The sequence below is a fragment of the Nyctibius grandis genome, chromosome 8 (genome assembly GCF_013368605.1).
Source record: "Nyctibius grandis isolate bNycGra1 chromosome 8, bNycGra1.pri, whole genome shotgun sequence".
NCBI classification, from domain to species: Eukaryota; Metazoa; Chordata; class Aves; order Nyctibiiformes; family Nyctibiidae; genus Nyctibius; species Nyctibius grandis.
The window spans coordinates 41,694,313-41,714,896 of NC_090665.1; the positions used below are offsets into that span (position 1 = coordinate 41,694,313).

At 41.1% G+C, this 20,584-nt stretch overlaps 1 protein-coding gene across 6 annotated transcripts in view; it reads right to left on the reverse strand.

Annotated features, from left to right (window-relative positions):
- Positions 1-20,584, reverse strand: part of LOC137666330 (BEN domain-containing protein 5-like) — a 729,551-nt gene that overhangs the window by 384,893 nt on the left and 324,074 nt on the right. The window contains exon 1 of one of the 6 annotated variants that reach the window (XM_068406244.1): positions 7,224-7,725. The exons of the other annotated variants lie outside the window; for them this stretch is intronic. Coding sequence (XP_068262345.1) covers positions 7,224-7,440 — 217 coding nt within the window. The 5' untranslated portion in view covers positions 7,441-7,725. Of the gene's footprint in view, positions 1-7,223; positions 7,726-20,584 lie in introns of those variants that run through there. 6 annotated transcript variants of the gene reach the window in all.

A 20,584-nucleotide genomic window follows, 5' to 3' on the forward strand; every position in this document is an offset into this window, starting at 1 on the left:
TAAAGAAAAGACACTATGCTGAGAAACAGGAGAACATGCTCTTCACAAGACTGAGGACAGTTTTAATCCTGGATCCAATATTTACTTAAATAGTGACCATGAATAACTCAACCTTTACATCTTACTGTCCCCACCTACCCCACTGAAGTGTTGTGCAGAATTGTTAATATTTGCACAATACTCTGAACATGTCGAACAGAAAGGATTATAGCTATTATGGAACAACTCTCTTAATCCTTTCTGAAACAAATGCAATAATACAATACTACCATTAAATTAAAGAAACCCTGAAAACAAGTAGGATGTTAAAATGCTATCCTTTACGTCTTTCCTCTGTACCTACCTATGAAACTCAACTATGGGAATTATTTTTCAAAACTTTGAACATGATAAATATTTTACAAAAAATATTTATAATAAAAGCTATTTCTTTATTTAAAAGTTCAAAAGTTCATTTAAAGAGATCATCAATCTCAATGACAGGTACAATTTGTCAATCCGGCTGCCCTGACCAGTCAGTTTGTATCATACTGCAAAATTATATTAGGACCAAACCCTGATTGTGTTTTCATTATCACAAAGGTCTCAAAGCCATGGAGATATCGCCTACCAGCTACTCAGCAGATAAAGCAGACAAAGCAGCAGCCTGGAGGAACGCTCCAGGAAGCCTCCGCAACTGTCTCTGCCCAAGGAATGAGCTTGTTATGGAAATAGCAGGTAGATTTATGCATTTTTTAGTTTACATACAAAAAATCACAATTTGGTTCAGCCTCTACTATTTTTAAAGGGTTTCTTTAAAAAAAGCAAATAATTGACTGACTGGCACTTAGGCAATCCACTGGAAAAAAATGTTCTATAGTTAAATTATGAAAACAAAAACATTAACTTACATTTTTTCCCCTTTTCACTCTCCTGCAAATTTTAGCATATTTTAATTAGTAAGTGTTAGTTACCATAGCTACCATAACCATACTATCTTTTAAGTCAATTTTATTAAAATCCCCAAATTCATACTTTTACGGTATCATAGTTAAGCTTATACAACATTTACAAACATAACTGGTGTAATGTGGTGTAACATACATACTAAGACCAAGAGAAATAACAGTGTAGGTCATCTGTATGTCTGTCATAAAAACAAATAAATAAGTGACTTCTGACTATTAGAGTGAAGCAAAAAGCAAATGCGACTGAGGAACAAGCAGGTCAGTTGTGAAGGGTTTAAGACCAAAAAAAAAGATATTTATTTCCAGAATAAGCACAGTGACACAGGAAAAGAGAAAACTAAATATAAGGGTAAAATCTTCTCCCACAGATAAATCCCAGCTTTTTAATTCCTTTTTACTGGCACTTTATCCTGCTGATGACATATCACCATCACCACTATCATGAGGATTACTCCAAGCCACTACTTACCAACTACAGTTTTAAAAGTTCCAAAATTTTTTTTCTGCTGGCACTTAAGCATTGTGTGAATGTGCGATATTAAGACTTCAATGCTGAACAAACAGAAATTACACCCAAAAAAACCCCCAAAATTGTGCCTTTGTATAAGCCTTTCATATCTCGGATATGATCCTACAGCAGAATTTAGAAAAAGGGAGAAAAAAAACCCACTCTTCATCTTAAAAGAATTAAAAATAAACAAGAAATGGATCAAACACAAAATGAGGCTTTACATATTCTTTATGAATACAGCCACACTTGTATTCAGGGCTATATTTAAGAGTGTGATGTAGTTACTCTGTTACACAACATGATCTGGTGAACCTCTGCATACGGACACATCTTTAACCTGGTAAAAAGGTAACACAGCAGTAGCACGCCAGTTCCATACCTGACAAAGTAGGCCACACACCTCAAATATCACAGCAGAAAGTTAAAAACAACAACAAAAAAAAGGTATAAAATTGTATTTTGAACAAGGTTATTTCAGCGCTGCGTAACCTGCTGGGCTCACTCGCTCTCCGTGACCGCAGGGGGCCAGTCGCGTGGCAAGACTGGAAGCCCAGGTACAGCAGATAGACAGCACAGCTGGGAAGGGCTGGACTTGCTGCTCAAGGGCAGCGACACACAAGCTCACCCACAGGTACTCCACTAGGAAAAATCAAACAAATGAAAAAGAGTCTGTGAGGAACCACTCCCAGTACTGGAAGGTTTCCTACAGCCTCCTCCTGGCACTCTACTCAGGGCAGCACTCGGGAGCACCCAAGAAGCAGTTGCAGGCCTTTTCATTTCTTTCCTGGTGCCATTTCTCCCCAGGTCCCTGTCACAAACCGTATGAGCTGCACATAGGGGACAGACCTAGAGCTTTCTAGGAACAAAGAGTTAGCAAATGCTGTCCCTACCACAATAGTTCATTCAGTCTACAGACTGCTCTGGGAAAGGAAATGCGACATGTGGGCTACGTATGAACATGGGATGGAGCACGGGCACACAGGGGCCACAGCTATGACCTGCTCTACGTGCTCCAACTCCCAAGCTGTCTGAATAGTGCAAGGAGGAAAAAAATGCACAAAGATGCACAAGACTACAGAAATATCAATAAATACAGAAATATCAATAAAAGCTTTAAGTTAATGTTACACATCAAGACCACTTCCTGACCTAAATTTTGCATATTCTTGATATCATCTTATAAGATCTCATCTTATACATTTTCACCTATTCCAGCACGTCACAAAGGGTCTTTCCTCCATTAGCTATCCATAGCAAAGAAGCCTGCTTCAACTTCTTAGTGTGTATCCACCTTCAACCTTACTCAAAACTCAGCCCCAGAATCATTTAACCTAAAACTGTTCTGGGAACAGAGATTTTACATCTTTCTGAAATACACAGCAAATCACCTCACCACAAGCTGTACAGGCTTTTAAAGATCTAAAAAAATCACCTACCTACTTTAATAAGAAGCCGAGCATAACAATTTATAAAGGGGCAAGAAGTAACATGGATGCACACAGGTATTAACACGTCTGCTGTGGCAGCTAGGGAACTGCTGCAAGAATCTGATGGAGATGCATTTGTTATGATTGCGTGGGTGGGAAATGTTGAGGACAGCAGCTAGAGAGAACAATTATTTACTGTAGTCGGGAAAGAATGACTCCAATTAGAAGACAGTCACTATTAACTTGTTAACAAACATAGCCCGAAGTAGTGAACTTTTTAAAGTCCCCGAACCTCAGTTCATTCCACCTAATACTCATCACTTTGCAAAGCAAGAAAAGGCTCCAACAGGGTCATCTAAGGATCATGCTCGCTTCTATAAGGGGCATATGCTCATAGACAAAATCCTGCTAGTGACTATACTGGACAACTGTGAAAAAGTTGCAAGAGGCACACATATTTCCAGGAGAGGGACGAGAAAAACAGCTTTTCAGCATTCTGAGGAGAAGACAGAAAAGAAGAAAAAAGGAAGGGTGTGGATGATCAGAAAGACAGACTCAAACTCTGCCTGAAAAGCCATCTACTATTTCTGTATTCTCAACAAGACAGACCAGTTAACATGCCACCTCAAAAAGCAGCTATACAGTGAAACTCCAGTCTGCTGAGCTATATTTTCCATTCAAGAGGTAAGTAAAATTAATCCTTTATTACCACAAAACATCAGTAGCCCGTTACCAAATGTTGAACTTGTTATGGCACAAAACATTCATTTTAATATGCCTTCTATGGCTCAAAGGTCTAGAACTTAGTCGGGGGGTAACCTGTCTGGTTTGAGCCCTAATCTTTGGCTAACTTTTGAAAAAGTCAAAGGTTCCCAGGCCAACGCATACCACCACTATCAGCAGTTCCCAACCATATGCACAAGAGAAGTGTACAGCTCCTCAGCGTTCACAGCTGCTCAGCGTTCATCTATCACTCTGCTGTAATACTACCACATACTACTTCTTACTGAAGTATTCAAAAGAAGACAGTATTTATCTCCTCAACATACCAAGTCTATCACAATTACTTGATGCTCTGAGCATGCCCAACACACTTCCTTTTTTTTTTTTTATTTTTCAGTTTCTGATACCTTTACAGCTCTCTCCTCTACCTTGCTCTCTCCTCTGCAGCAACAATAATATTCCTGACAAGTGTACAGGCTTCCAACCATCCAACCTCACCACAAAGGATCAAAGAATTCCTTCTCAGATGAGGACAATTGTTTCATGAACACTGTACACAACCAATGCTCCAATAAAACTTTGTACTATGGGCATGAATGTGTATTTATCCCTGTGTGAACTCCTACTTTACCAGGATAAAAGTTTGAAAAGTATCTAAATTTCTTTAAACAAAACAGGAAAGGAAAACTCTTTTCAAAAGACAAAATTGTGACACTAATATGGCTCTTGTATCTGTGTTCTTCCTCTACTCATTTCTTTTTTTAGGTCACTAGAAAGGAAAACCAAGTGGACTTATTTCTCAGACTATGATTAACTCCCACTGCATTGACCATGTTTGATCATGAAAATTATATATAAGAGGTACAACTTTGCTTACTTGAGCAGCCTTGTTAAATCAGTGTAAGAAAGTTGTGTGCCATTCAAACTGTAAGAGAATATTGTGCAGGCTCAAAAAAATATGACTTTTCCCCCCTTATTCTTTTTTGTTGTTTGTTTGTTTAATTTAATATCTGTACCATGACTTTGGTCCTGAAGCCTGTTCCTAATGGGGAATCCTTGGACCAAAGCAGTAAATCCTTAAAGTCCCTGATGTGCTGATTTGTGCAGGCAAGGGTTCCTTCCAAAAATTCAAAATCAACTTACTATATGTATTTCACACATAAAAGCAACTTTATGCACATTACATTACTACTAAGGTAGGCTGGAACCCTTCAGAATCAAAAGTCCTATACTAGCACGTGAAATGTCACTGCAGACTTGTAAAATTATTTTTTAAACTAAATAAACAGTTTGCATAACACCCAACTTGTAATGTTTGCCATAAAAAGTTGTCGTAATCTGTAAAAATAGAGTTGGTCACTATAAACCAAAAATTGTGCTAAGATGTCCTCACCTAACATCAACTTTTCTCCCCAAGATTTTAACCATAATAAAAACAAACACCAATATCAAAACTCTGGGGAGAAAGTGACAACTTTAAAAGTAAGTAAACATACGTCGTATATGTATTAATTTGATATGTATACAGATTAATTTGATTATGGTATTTTTACACAGTGCAGGGTGGAAAGAACAGAAGTAAGGATTCATTTGGTGTTCAGGTGAGAAGTTTTCTAAGCATGCAAATTACAGATCTAGTCAGATATATTGAGATGCAACAGATGTAATAAAGATAGATGTAAGTTTGTGTTCCTGGCTCAGCGTGAGAACTTCCTGTAGAAATTAAAATCTCTAGGGAGCGACTAGTGCACATCACTAATACAGGTAGTAAGTCTTGTTCTCTGGAGGAAACAGCATATATTGGTTTGTTCTGGTTCAAGAGAGATGAAACAAAGGGATACTGTACAGAAGAATACTTCTCAATTATGTACAGACTCTGCCTGGAACAAGGGAACTGAGAAAGTAGGTGTACTTTCAGTGGGAAAACTGAGGCTCATCACGTGAGCAAAATGGCTGTTATCAAATATTTCTCAGAAACACTTTAGTTATGTTGAGATGAACATGAGGAAAAGAAAGGAAAGAAAGGGCACTGCTGCTGCAGTTCCCCAATGAGAAAGAGGAAGGTGAAGTCCAACTGGGATGCCTTTGAGAAGAGGCCAGGCAAACCCTGAACAGTGACACTACTGTCTTCCATGGATGTGACAGGTAACTTGCAAGAAATACTTCATATACCAACTCTCCTCTGCTATAGACAGGACAGACAAAACACAGGCTGGCATAGGACAACAAAAACTTAGCAGGAGAATCCACCCCTCTGGCAGGCTATCTTATTAGTTCTCCTGAACTCCTCCAGTTGCAAATATTCAGAAATTGGAAAAGCTTTACAGGGAAACAACATACATATTTGCCTGTTTCTTGTTCTTTCCTGGCATCTGCTTATGGTCACTACTGGAAACAGGATAATAGCAAAAGTCACTGCCTGAGTCAGGGACCAAGTGGACCACCACCAGGCTGAACTGGTTTAGGAACTGATATTTTAAAAAATAAAAATAAAATTTAAAAATACTAGTTTTACATGACTTTAACACCAAGTTACTCTGTTTAGAGATCAGAACTCAGCGGGGTTTATTAAGCCCATTCTGTATTTGGGGAAACAGAGATAACCAGTGTCTCTCCCCAAGTGGAAAGGTCAGGATCAGAACCCAATGTCCTCTTTGCTACCCAGACTGACATCTCAAGCGGTTGTTGCCATCTTTCAACAGCCTATAGGGCAAGTCCATGCTAGCCAGTAATTTGCTACAAACAACATCAAACTTCCTTTCTTATGTCAACTCTGACTATGGCAGCGTGTTCTGTGGCTGCAAGGGAACTACAGAAAGTCTTCAAGGCAACATGCTGCAAAGAGTCGTGATTTGGGGGGGACACATAGCAGAAGTACTATCTCACATGGGCTGCACTCATTTAAATGGCCAAAACATGGGTTTATTTCTTAATACACACTTAGTTAGAGAAAGATTTGTAAGCGTAACATGAAACAAACCAAATGTAGCAAAACCAAGCTTAACAAGCCTGGTATCTACAGGTCTGGTTCCACTACTGCCTTCCAATTTGTGAAGTCACTTAAACTAACAAAGCGGATATAAAACAGTACCCCTCTAATTTGGCAACAAGCTGCCAAACTGCAAAGGTATATAAATGACTCCATGCACTATAAATACACTGTGTATGAAAACCTTAACTTTTTTTTTTTTTTAAGTTTCTGATGTCCTCCCCGCCGCGGTGTAACGATGTCTCCTGCCAGGGGCTCACGGGTATTTTGGAAGCCGGAGAGGTCACAGGAGTGGGGAGCAGCCGCCCCATGGGACCCCCGCCCCCCAACCCCCGGGATCCCTTCCCCAGCCTGGGGCCGCTCAGGCCCCGCGGTGCTGCGGGTGGGAAAAGCCCCCCCCAAGATCTCCGTCCTCCCGCCCCACCGCGCCCCCCGCCCGCCATGTGCCGCCCGGGCTCTGAGCATGTGTCGGCGCGATGCCACCCCCTCCCCTCCCCTCTCCTCCCTTCCCCCTTTCCCCCTCCCGCCCACCCCCCTCGCCCCGGGGAGGGGGCGGCATATTGGGGCTTCCCCTGGCCCGGCCCCCCCCACCCCTTCCCCCGCAGCCCGGCCCGGCCCGCCCTCACCTGCCAGCGCCAGGATCTGGGCCTTGTGGAGCACCAGGCGGTCGCCCCACTCGCCGGGGCTCTCGTCGTCCTCCTCCGCCTCCTCGGGGTTGCGGTACACCGTGTAGACCTTCTGGTTGTCGAAGTCGAGCTGGGACGTGGGGCTGAAGTCCTGGACGCAGGAGACGGGCAGCGCGTAGCAGACGTTGTCCTCCAGGAACCGCACAAAGGCGTACATGGTGCGGCGGGCGGGGCGGCCGCGCCGGTCCCGCGCTCCCCGCTCTGTTATTGTTCCTCAAAATCCGCCTCTGCGCTCGGCTGAGCTCGCCTGGCCGCGCCGCCAGCCGGGCTGCCGCCAGCTCCGGGCAGGCACGAGCAATCCAACGCGGAGCGACGCGAGTCGGGCTGTTGGCGCGGCGAAGGGCGGGTGGGGGCCGGGGCTGGGGGCCGGGTGGCGGCGGGAGGAGCAGCCCCCGCGCGGCTCCCCCGCCTCGGCCCGCCCGGGGGCCCTGCGGAAACACCCCTTCCGGCGGCCCCGGGCGTGTCCCGGCCCCTCCGCGGGGCGCGGGCTCGGCTCAGCTCGGTACCCGGCAGGCCTAGGCCTGCCCCGGCTCCCCGGGAGCGGCCTCACACCTCCGCCCGGGAGGGTGTTGGTGCGGGCGGCAAGGCGGGGCGGGCAGGCGCCTCCACCCGAGAGGCTTTCGAGGGTACGGGCGGGCCGGGTATCGGCTTGTACTCGCCAGGCACCTGTGTGGCAGGGACGGCTCCCGCCGCTCGGCCTGAGCCGTGGCGTCGCTGGGCCTGGCGGGCTGACAGGGGCCTGGCAGAGGGGCTGCTCAAGCTCGTCCCCAGTAAAGGCCCCGGGAAGCTTTTTTTCCAAGTTAAAAAACTCCTTACACTTGTCCCAGAGAAACAGGTCTTCTCCCAGTTCTGTGGGGGTGATACGCAGGGAAGTCTGCTCATAAGCCAGGGCAGTGCCAGTGAGCGCCGAGGGAAGGGGTGAGAGGGACCCGTGAGAGGCTATGGCCACGTGAGGAGACCAGATCCTTCATGGCCAAACAACGCAGAACCCTGTGCTCATCTGCCAGGCATCCACAGAATCTGAACATCTGTTATTACCTGAAGGTCTTCAGGGTGATGCAGAACCACCTGCACGCAATGGTGACTGCTGGAAGAACTCAAAGGCTCCCTGCCCTCCCCCAAAACACCACAAGAGAGTTGAAAATTTCTGTGCACGTGTGTAAGAACAAGGGTTAGAAACTGTGCCACCTGTAGCACAAATTCCCAGGCTTTAGGACACGCGTACGTATTGAATATGGATGCTTTGAGCTTCCTGTATGAAAAAAAAGAATAATGTAGCAATATTACTTATGGTTCACTTCAAACTCTTATCCAGGTTTTTAGTGCTGAGGTCTGTTTTACCCAGTCAGTATTAGGAACAGAACAATAATACATGGAGAATTATTTAAAGGCCAAAAAAAATGGCAGAATGAGTAACAGAACAGCAAGAGAGAGGCATCGCTGGTTTTCTGTTTGCAAAAAGCCAACACAAAATGAAACCAAAATATATAATCTCTTCTGGTTTGCATATCCCTAAGCATTTGCAGTACTATCTGTACCCATGACAATGAGTTTAACCACACTGAACTTGTTTTTCCTAGTTATCTTTTATAGTCATCTTAGTACATGGGAGCAGACAAGCTGGAAAACCTGAAGGAAAGGTTTAACAGCCCTGGCCCAGGTTGCCCAGAGAGCCTGTGGAGTTTCCATCCTTGAGATAACTCAAAAGCCATCTGGACATCATCCTGGGCAACCTGCTCCTGGTGACCCTGCTTGAGCAGGGGACAGGACAAGATGACCTCCCGAGGTCCGTTCCAACTTCGGCCACTCCATGGAAATATCACAAATATAGTTATGCCCAGCAGAAGTCTGTCTGTCTGTCTCTTAAGCAACACATGACAACATAAGGAATGCATACAGGTACAGTTAAGCCGATGTAAATATTTCAGTAACAAGCTGCAAGTTTCCTATATAATAATGGCAGCTTTATTATTTTAGCAATTACAGAGTTTTGCAAATACTTCAGTTTAAGATTGGGGATTTATATGGCGATACTTTATGTTAACAATAAAGTATTGCCAGACTGGTATGTAATTACAGGCAAGTATGTCTGCTACAAAGTGTGGATGACAAATGTATTCTAGTAGCTAAGCTGCAAAGGAAATGAAATTCCAGCAAAGATTGTGTTGCTGATCAAACAATAACAGCTGCTGTAGTGCTCCTACCTCCTCTACCTCGTGTTACAATGGAGGTAGAAGGAGCTGCAGAAAGGTGACAGGACAGACTGATGGCTGGAATTACTTCATGGATACTGTTAAAAGTACATGAAGGACAATTTTGTCCCACTAAGTTCAGTGGCTAGTGAGGGATTCGGTACACTGACTCTTACCAGGATTGTATTCCCCCACAGCTGAATTCTATTAGCAACATCTAAGACTGCTGTCAAGGGAAAGGAGCACAAAAAAAAACGGAGAAACTGGAAATAACAGGAGAAACAAAGAGAAGCTAACAACTCAAAACTTAGGTTGACTTGGAAGAGGAAAGATCTCTTCAAGTACCAAGAAGGCCTGGGTAATTTGCCCCAATGAAAGAAAACTGAAGGACTTCATGTGAAGGCTACTAGGGTCACAGTGGTTCTTTTTTTGTTGTTGTTTTTTTTTTTTTAAAAAAAAAAAAGAAAACTGAACTGGTATTTGCAACATTTTATGTTTGAAGGTTCAATTACAGCAAAAAAAGGTCTCACATCCTTTAGAAAGGCTGTTTCACAGTTCTCCACTGAAGGACATTTTTGGGAACAGATTAAGAGTTGGGATGATAAATGCATGTTTACATTTGGTCCCTAGCACACACATTGAGCCAGAAAGCATTATAATACTAAAGAATTAATAATGATCCCATACATTTCTCTTCTGCCTACAAGGAACAGTGTCAATTTCTGGCTTTAAAATTTATAAACAATCTGCACGTGTTAGCTGTGAAGCTGAGGAAAAGATCCATTTAAGCACAGAATGAAACACAAGTATTGTCACTCCTTTCTTTTGGACATTTCCCATTTCTACGAATGATTAGCCAGGTGTTTTAACACTGAGGTTAGCTTCAGGTTTAAAGATGTAAAACTATTTTAAAGGTATAGAATTTAAAACTCATTGTTAAGGGAATTACTGGATCCTCACCAGGTTTAAATCCTCTAGCAAGTCCAGCCTTTTAGAAGCAACACAACCCTGCTGAGAAGTAGTTTGTCATACTTTCAAAATGCAAGTGAAGCCTCAGCTTAAAAAGTAAATGTGTCGCTCCAAGAGTCAGGAAACCACAAAGCACAGTCCCAGCCCTTGTGGGACTCCTGAGTGGCTGTTTCCTGGAACACTACCTATATTTTGCTGCTGTTATTTTTCTTGAAAAGTAAAAAAAGTGTTAAAGTAAAAGCTGATGCCTGCTGTTTTGATGTGCACTCTGTGTTTTCACTTAAAATATAAAATGAAAGGTAATAGTACCAATAATAGTTACGCAGGTGCTAAATCTCTTTCACAGCAAAACGTTAAAATTAGGCTCATCGGTCACGTTACTTCCATGTTTAATACCAAACCCGCAAGGGACACCATATTGATTTTAAATCTACTGATGAAGAAATTCCCATTTTGTTTTACCATCCAAGTGGAGGGGTTTCACTGCTACCTGACTGCTCAGCAATAACCATACACTGGACTACTGCTAGGGATCCCTACACATTCAATATGCGGTTTAGAAAATGTTACTGTTTTCTTGTGAATTTATTTATTCTCCAAGTAGTGCATTTCTTACACAATAGTTTTCAACCTCAAATACACCCTGAAGGAAAGATATATTCACAAACATTGTGTTTTAACAATGGCATTTAAAGTCATAAAGCTTAAAAAATAAATAACAATGCACAAGTACTGAAGACTGTTCAAAGGTTTATGTATGTACACGCGTACAATCTACTCACAATCTGGTTAATTTTTACCAAGAATATGATCAATAGGGTGGTCAGAAGATACCTCAGTTCCACAGTATCTCATTTTTTATCTTATGATAAAGTGCAAGATAAAGTCATTTCCAGATATAAATGAATCTTTCTCTGAACAAAGTCATATACAACTTCTAGGTGTTTTAAGATAGAGAGGGTGGTTGGAAGGGGACAAACAGAGCAGGGCAGGCATTCCAGAGAGTTGTTCCCCTTTAGATTTGTAAACAATTTTTAACTCTCAAGATGCTGTTGCCGCACGCTGCTTTCAGCGTCACAATTTTTTACATATAAAATTCAAACAGACAAAAAGAGATCCAGTTCCTGTATGATCCTAGAAGATGGACAAGAAAATATTTGTGTCTACATATAATTTCTGAAGCACTCCAATACCAAGAGAATAGTATGGGAATCTAGATTACATAGATAAATTCTTAAGATTTAATCTTTTGAAATCTATGGCCTTAAAGCATCCTCAGAAGAGGAAGGGCATCACTGCAAAGCTATTTAGTCCCAATTCCTGAGAGTGATCTAACCTTTCTTGGGGCTGAGGATAATACTCAATCATCTTTTACATTAAACTCTCATGTCCTAACAGAATATTCTTTCAAAGAAATAAAACCTAAGAAACACTCTATGGATCCATTCACATAGGAGACACTTATTTCCCAGCTGGTATATTCTGTCGCATGAAAAGGTAATGATTAAGCCAAAGTGACCACTGGAGAAGGCACTTTCCTCACTGTTAATGACTGGCTGGAGAAACCAAGGGCCAAAGAAAAATCCACAGTCATTAACTGCTGAAAATTCCTGACCTGAAGGTCATTATTACTATTATAAAACTGGAAGATGAAAAAGTAATTACTTTCTTTGGGTTTTTATATGTATTGAAAACATAAAATTCCAGTGTCTGTTGCTGTGGATACTGGTCTGTAAGATACTTACCTTTCCCATTCTGGCTGGCTATGCAATGGATAGATCTGGGACTGGCAACCCTTCAAGAGCGCGTGCCAGACTGTATTTTCCTTTTCCAAATTACAGGTTAAACGTGCCCACAGAAAGTCAACAGGAATCAGGAGACGCTGCCAGTCGGCACTCTCTTGCCTCGGTGTGAGGCAGTAATTTTCCCTACTCTCACCCAGTCCTTTGCTCAGCGAGAGCCAGAAGCTGGGTCATCTGGGAGCTGCAAATGACACTCAAATTGTCGTGACTTTCAGCTCCCACCCTGCTGTATACCATTCAAAATCTTGCTAAATACCATCTTCTGCACTCGAGCAATATGCTCTTTTCCATGCTATAAACTTCTTGCCTGAGAGGAAAGCAGGAAAGACATTTTCTTTGAGCTGACTCATGCATGGATTCACCTTTAAAACATGTTCTTTTGGTGCCATTGCCACCACCTTCAAGAACTGCTCTGTAGACAATATTGCTGTTGCAGCCCAAATGATCTTTATTGCTACTACCATCCTCTGATGGCTTCAGCCTATATATTTTCACTCTATCTGGAAATTTGATGTGAGATTTTCCCTTTCTTTTTTTAAACCAGGCTTTTCCCTGGCTTTTGACAGACATTTTACTAATACGACTCTAAAAGTAGCTTTACATACATAGATTTTGCACCACTGCAAGAATTCGATTCCTTCTGTACCTTAGATGACAAAGTGACTTTCATTTGGCAAGGACTAAAGTCTTTTTGTAACCTTTGGGCTTCAGTGTAAAATATCATTACTAGACACTGCCCGTGATTATGTTATGGTTTAGACAGAGCTTCTGAGTAAGAAGGTATTAATGACTCTCTCTCACAATATTTCCATTTTGGTTTTCTATTCTCGCATCTGTACAGCACTGTTCTGTCTTTAACTGGCATTTATATCTCATACTGACAGGGAAAACGATCCTGCAGCCCTTTTCTGCATAAACTTACTCTGCATGAGAAGTTCGTGCAAGTAATATGGAATATGCACAGAAGAAAAGGAGGTCAACTACTACTGACTTCATTTTTTTCCAGAATGGTACCTTGACATACTCACACTTCCACTTTCCTTCAGAAGTCTGATTTTAGCAGGAGACTGGACAGGCTCTAGAGGTGGTTCTTGCTGTTTTAGAAGGTTCTTGACAATCACCATCAGCAGGAATGGGATTGCGTAAGTGACGGCAGAGTCAAAACTTCTTAGAGAGACACGTTTTCACGCCCCCGTGCTTTTTAATTCATACTCTTGCCATACTCTTTCTAATCCCTTTCAGGGCTGGCTATACTTTAGTATAAAGTGAGGTTTTAGAAAATATTCACGGGAATTAGTGCTCACATCTCACCACTTCAGAAGAGAAGGTAGAGTTTTCTACTTCTAATGAAAGTCACAATCAGAGATGGACCAGCAGCCTTTCTGAAGAACATCAAGTGATATGAGCATGTAAAATCCTGTTGTGGAAAGTGTATGAGAGATAACAGAGCAGGAATAATCCTTGAATTATTTCAGAAAAGTGTCTTCTTCAGCTGTGTCTTGTTAATAATCACATTTATATTAAAAGAACACAATTCTTCAGCCTGGAGACGAGAAGGCTCCGGGGAGACCTCATAGCAGCCTTCCAGTATCTGAAGGGGGCCTACAGGAAAGTGGGAGAGGGGCTTTTTACAAGGGCAAGTAGTGACAGGACAAGGGGGAATGGTTTTAAACTGAAAGAGGGTAGATTTAGATTAGATATTAGGAAGAAATTCTTTACTGTGAGGGTGGTGAGACACTGGAACAGGTTGCCCAGAGAAGTTGTGGCTGCCCCCTCCCTGGCAGTGTTTAAGGCCAGGTTGGATGAGGCTTGGAGCAACCTGGTCTAGAGGAAAGGTGTCCCTGCCTGTGGCAGGGGGGTTGGAACTAGATGATCTTTAAGGTCCCTTCCAACCCAAACCATTCTATGATTCTATGATTGTATGATTCACAGTTGTCAAACTGAATGCTGAAACTGCTGGTAACTGAAAGTGCAAGTGCTCACTGGTATAAAAACCTTTAATATACTCTGTGAACTTCACTCCTACTAAAACCAGACGTCTTTATCGTTGATGAGTTACAAATGAAGTTGCATCTGGTCTGCGCTAGTAGGTGAATTAAAAAAAAAGAAAAAACACACAACAAGCAAATGTTAACTGGAAGGAGTTGCTGTCACCCAACACCCAAAAATTCATACCATGGGATAAATGTGACAGACCCCACCAGGATTCTTCTAGTTCTTCAAGGAAAAGTAACTCATTTTATCTCATACAGCGTAGAAAATCAGCATTCATCTTTGCCCCAATTCCAGGGAAGGTGTCCCTCAAAATAGAAAATGTCATAGGAAACTGATAACCCAAGAGGTGTTTGAAACCTCAAGGGGCTTCAAGCTTTGCTACTGTTTTCCACAAAAGCCTGAGCAACATCTATTGTGCAATAATATTTAACGTTCAGGGGAATCAGGATCTTTTTTAAAGTGTGATCAGAAAGGAGGGCCCTTCATAGGCTGTCACAGTATCCTTCATAACAAAGAAAGCTTTGTTTCATAAAGAAATATCTTGTACTAGAATGCCCTAGGGAAACTACAGTTTGGGGTTTTTTTAAAGAAAGATGGAAATTTTTGAGTTTGAGGTTCCCTTTAAGTACTCTTCTAACATGAATACATTTAAGGTTGCTCTATCAAGTTCATGCATGAAATGTCATCCAGCTGTTAGTATATTTCTATGCAAATAGAGCTGTGAAAGCTAATAACTGAAATCTGCATTTTTTTCCCATTTCCAGCATATTATACAACTTCTCATTCTTTCCTGTTTTGTAACTCACAGTAGCCTCTCATATCAATAAAACAAAGCTCAGGTTATATTGCCTCCTGCTTAAATTCTCTACAAACATCAAAGCTGGACATTTGAATAAGCAATTTAATGTATACATTTTTATTCAGTTCAGTATACTGATATTCTCCTGGTAGGAATAAGAATTCTGCAAGATGATTGCAGAGAAACACACCATTCAGAATATGAATTGGAATATTCTCACAACGCTTTTCAGTGAGGATGGTGTGATATTAAGATTAGATCCTGCATATAATCAAATTTTGATGCTTGTACACACAGTCTGGTATTTCTTTTCCTTTATAAGGTTTGTATGCAAAAACACAGCAATCCAATACTTTGAACATACACTGTCTGCAGACACTACACAGTCCAAACTGATGAAAAAATAATGTCAATGAAAATAAGAAACTGTTTGGGGCACTGCAGCATACAGACTTTGCTAAATTCATCATAACTAGTTTTACTATTCTGAGGACAGAAAATATTGCAAAACCAGTCTTTTCAGAACAGCTAGAATAGACAGGGCTTGTGTCCATCCCTAAATGTGTATATATTGACTCTTTGGGAGCTGTAAATATTTCCATAATCTTTCAGATTCTCTGTTATGATACACACAGAATTTCTTCCAAATGGCCTATATTTTCCAAATTCGCTCCCTTTTTATTTACCGGTACCTATAAGAGGTAATAAAATAGAAAAGATAAGATAGGTGGGGAGACAACAGGGATTATATTACAAGCAAAAGGTGGCACTACGAGAATATATCACAGTATTTAGTGAACATAAATATAAAGCATACCTACAGTTTTTATCTAAAAACACAAGAAAGAAAAGACCACAGAGCAAAGGAAGTCTGAATTTTGTTTAAGGGCTAAAACAGAAGCAGCACAGTGCAGTAGTTGTGCTTTAAATAGTTAACTGGTTAGGAAGTAAGCTAATAATGGTTTAGATGAATTTTCACCTATGAAAAGTGATGAATTGACACATTTCTTAACAAGTAAGGACAGTTCATAGACATTGTTATCTGCCTTGCCTCTGACCTGGAGGGACTATCTCTACAACGAAAAGCATAGCCAATCTCCAAGGGCAAGGCAGTCTTTAATCCCATAGTATGATTACTAACAAGGAGACCAATTATAATTTAACAAAAAGGGGAGAGAGCAATTTCATCATACTGAGGCTTCTGTATATACCTTCGTGATCAGCTGCTGCCCACAGGTTTTCACTGATTTTACACACCACACATGAGATAAATATCTTGATTTCTGTGGTCTCTCCAAAGCTCACTGAAATCACTCCCGACCACTATCACAGTCTTTTTTTAAAAAAATCTGTTAACCAAAAAGAACAAGGACAGTAACCATTCTTGTTCACACCTCACATTATAAAATGGACTCAAAGAGAAGTTGGACCTAGAAAGGACTCCAGTGGACCTCAAATACCTATATACAGCTTTACAATCCAAGAAAACCCACAGAGTTATTGCTTACTCTGCAGAGCTGTCTCAGAACAAGATCTCAAATACCATCTGTGCTCAGTGTGGAAGCTGCCAAAATCCCATCCGCAGAAACTGTGGAGCACAGAGCGTTGTAACTCCCATCCTCCTCTGGAGCAAAGACTGAAAGAGGATACGTCCATCTTCTTACTTCAGCAGCCTGGAATTCTCACCTGAAGGCAAGTATATGTAAACCTCCTTTCAAAACACAGGCTGAGATTGATTTCTTCCAAAATCAACCAGCAAGACCAAGAGGACACCACAGTGATGTCTCCCATCTTTTATCAATAACCTCCTCACTGGAGCCCTTGCCTGGCAAGTGAGATGCCTGGCCTTGGTTCTCCCATCTGGCTGAACAGGTTCAGATCCCTACTCTGTGTCTCCAGTTGTAAAAATCCTTTGCTTCATCTAAAAATACATACTTTCCCTGAGTCAAAACCCGCAGGAAAGGAACGCATGTGTCTCCCAATCTCAGGCTCAATGTATTATATTCTAGTTGACTTCTTACTGATCGCTTGTAAAAGCACAGCGGGTGACCAAGCTATTGCAGGGTAACATATTTCTTCCAGTGAGAGCAAACTACTTTGAATCAACTCATGTTTACCAATTGTAAGAGCACATACATGGGCAGTTACTGTAAATCAGCTGATCTGTGGGAAAATTGTGGGAAGTAAAAAATGTAAGTAACAGTTAGACTTACTTTTTTAAATGCCTCAAATAGCTCTAAGGTTATCTTTCTTCTGACAAAAGATTCTCAGTGAGCATACTTGCTGCTCTTACAGCACATTACGTGTTTTGGCTTGCGTGGGGTTTTGTTTTTTTACACCTTCAGATTTTAAGTCAATTGGGAGTGAAAAAAAAATGTTTATAATGAATGCTCCGTTACATTTGTTTTATATTTTGGGTTTTTTAAATCATGGTCCTCACTGAAATAGCAAGGTCAATATAAACTCCATGCTTAGGAAGGCTAAGATGACTATTACAATTTCCTCTGTGTTAAAAATTCCTCTGAAATGTCAGCTATGTCTTTGGGATGCTATTTAAGGAACATCGGTAGAAGACTGTCAGTAATCAGTATTGCTGAGAGGTTTATTTACATGGAATGTAACATGGGTTTCAGTATGTAACTTTCATCTTTTAAGTTTAGGAATTTTGGTCCTAGTGATATAATTTACCAAGTTATCTCTAGGCAACTAAAATATATTCTATAGTTTAACCTTTGGATGAGGTATAAATACATATAGACACTCCTACAAGGCAATTTGTCTGCCAATCTGGAAAATGCTAACGTTATAGTCAATAAGTCAACAGTCTGCAATGTTAAATTATGAAATCAGAAGGAAATCTAGTTCCCATTCAACCTGGATATAAAGATCATAAGAATTACCAATGTTCTGTGTGGGACAGTAAATTTCAAAGACAACTATATTCTGCCCCAATAATCATGATCTGCACAGCATGTTCAGGTATTGTTGGAGAGATTAAAAGCACAAAAACAGAGCAGAACAGCTCAGCATCAGATAATCACAAGCAATTCCATGTCAGCAACAGACAGCTGGAGACATATGCCAGCAATATTGCAAAAGTGGTAAAATGGAGATTTCATGACAGCAAGGACGTGGGATTCATACATTAAGCTAAAACTCAACCAAAAGCATTGAAATTGTTGTTCACAAGTAACAGCTCTCAGTCATAGTGTTCAGAAAGTCTACCATTTGGCATAAGAATATTTGAAGCAAAAATTAAGCACAAGAAAGCTTTTTTTTTCTCTCTTTAATATTTTGCATGTTGAACCTAAGTATGCTTTCAATGTTATTATCTTGGACAAAGAGATCAGAATAATTTTTCCAAATCAGCTGGAAGAGCTGTCCAGTTACGTACCAAACTCATGTTTTGTGAAAATTTTGGGTGAAAAAGGAGTTTGATGGAATTTTATCTAAGAATATTTCTTTAAAGTTTTTTGCTTCAAAATAAGAGTTTAAAAGAAAATTAACAACAGTTTCATTTCAATTGGCATAGCTTGAGGCATTCTGTTATTCCCTTCCCCTTGAGTTTCAAGTGTCCATCAACTATTACACTTCTCTGATACTCATTCTTGTCTATCCTTGCTTTTCTCTTTCACTTTTTTAAATTTAAATATCTATTGCTAAAAAGTAAGTCCAAAAAATGGCTGAAAAAATCCTTTTATATTTGTTATTGTGAATCAGAAGAGAGAACAGGGAAAAATACTTACACTTCTGAAGCAAAAAATAATCTACCTTTCCACCGCTTTCTCTCAGAGCCTCCCTTACAGTCATCCTCAAAACCTTTCTTTCCTTTTTTTTTTTGTAGCTGACCATGTAAAATCAGGATAAAAAAATTCAAGGATCTGAACCTGAAAAAAACAAGTTTCCTACTTTCACATACAAACATTTGTCGGAAAACCCTTTGTATGTTGGATTTCCTATAAAAATGGAAAATAGCTTGAAAATATTCACAAGGCTTCTGATGAGTTCCTGCATATGAACAATGGTTTCAAAGCAATGTTTTATAGAGGTGGTTAGGCCTGAACATTTTCTGATTTTATTGCTGAGGCTCTGCCTTTGTATCTCAAGCGTTTTGTCCTGGGATCTTTCCATGATAAGATTCCTGAAGCCGTGACTCTCAGGGAGAGTAAGGGAGACAAGTGACTTGTGAAGAAACTAAGGCCTCAGCCCCTGAGGTCATTGTATTTTAGGACTAGAAGCTTGATGCAGATTGAAGAACAATGTAATGCTTGAGGCGCTGATGAAAGATTTTGAAAAACCAATGCAATAAGAGGCATCAACAGGGAATGGCAGATTGATTGCAACAACCAATGCCAAAAAGTTCTGAAAAGAACATAAATGTAGTGCTGAGTAAAAGAAGTGAAGAAGAAAAGAGGGAAAGGATACTAAGAGCTTGCAGGCCTCTGGCAACTTGCCTGCATATCGATGTGTATCTGGGGCAATTAATCAAGCAACTTTTATAACTGTTTTTTACAGTGATGTGTAAACTTTGATGATGCTGTTCAGTCTAGTTCAGTAGGTGGGGTTGACAGGATCTACCCTAAACTTCAACGTGCTAAAACTTCAGCAACTCGTTGAAGCTCATCTTTTGTGTCAATGGAGGGGCAGCACCTCCAGAGGAGAGATCGCCCATCAATTTAGGGATAGGAAGAACCACTCTCTCCTGAACTGATTATTGGTTCCTCAATATGTGGCATAGACCAGACACCTAGTATTGGTGTGCCTGAAGCAAGATAGGATGAACTTTAACCTATGCATTCTCCTTCTCCCCCCCCCCCCCAAATTAATACCTCAGTTAATATGGTAGCTTTTTTTAAACAGACGAGCACACAAACTCTAGTTTTGGGATGTGGTGAACCACAGACCTATCTGAACGGAGGCACAAAGCCAGCGTACCTAGCACTGAGAGGCTCACAGTGATACAAAGATGATATTCTAGCAGCACAGAGCCCATGCAGCGCCCGTCTGCTGTCACAGAGGAATGTGGCTGAGACAATCCTACATCTGATGATGAAAGTCTGTTTTAACTTGTGTTTGGGGTCGCTACCATGCAAAATACATTACAGCGGCCTCCGTGCTTCTCTCATCTCCAGCTGGAAGCCAGCCCATCAGGTTGGCACTATGGGAGAAACACTGAAGCCACCTTGCAGCCTCACCTTACCCAGGCCAGAACACTGACTGCTGCAAAAAACATGAATTGGGAGTAAAACAGAGCATTGAATACTTTAATCAAAATGATCACCGTTGCAAGATCTGCTAAGAACAAAGAAAACAAATCCAAGGAAAGTTAACACTAGAAGCTATTTGCAAGGCTCCATGAGTCAGGTAATGAAATAACTGTCAATTGTAGACAAGAACCTTTTGTGCTTTCACACAATTTAAATATAAAGTAATTTGCATTCAGGAATCCAAGTCTCCCTGAAAAAAGATTAACAATAGGATTCACTTTCTTTCCACAACCTTTTTTCTTCCTCCCTTCCCCCTGGGGGGGGCTCTGATAAGGTC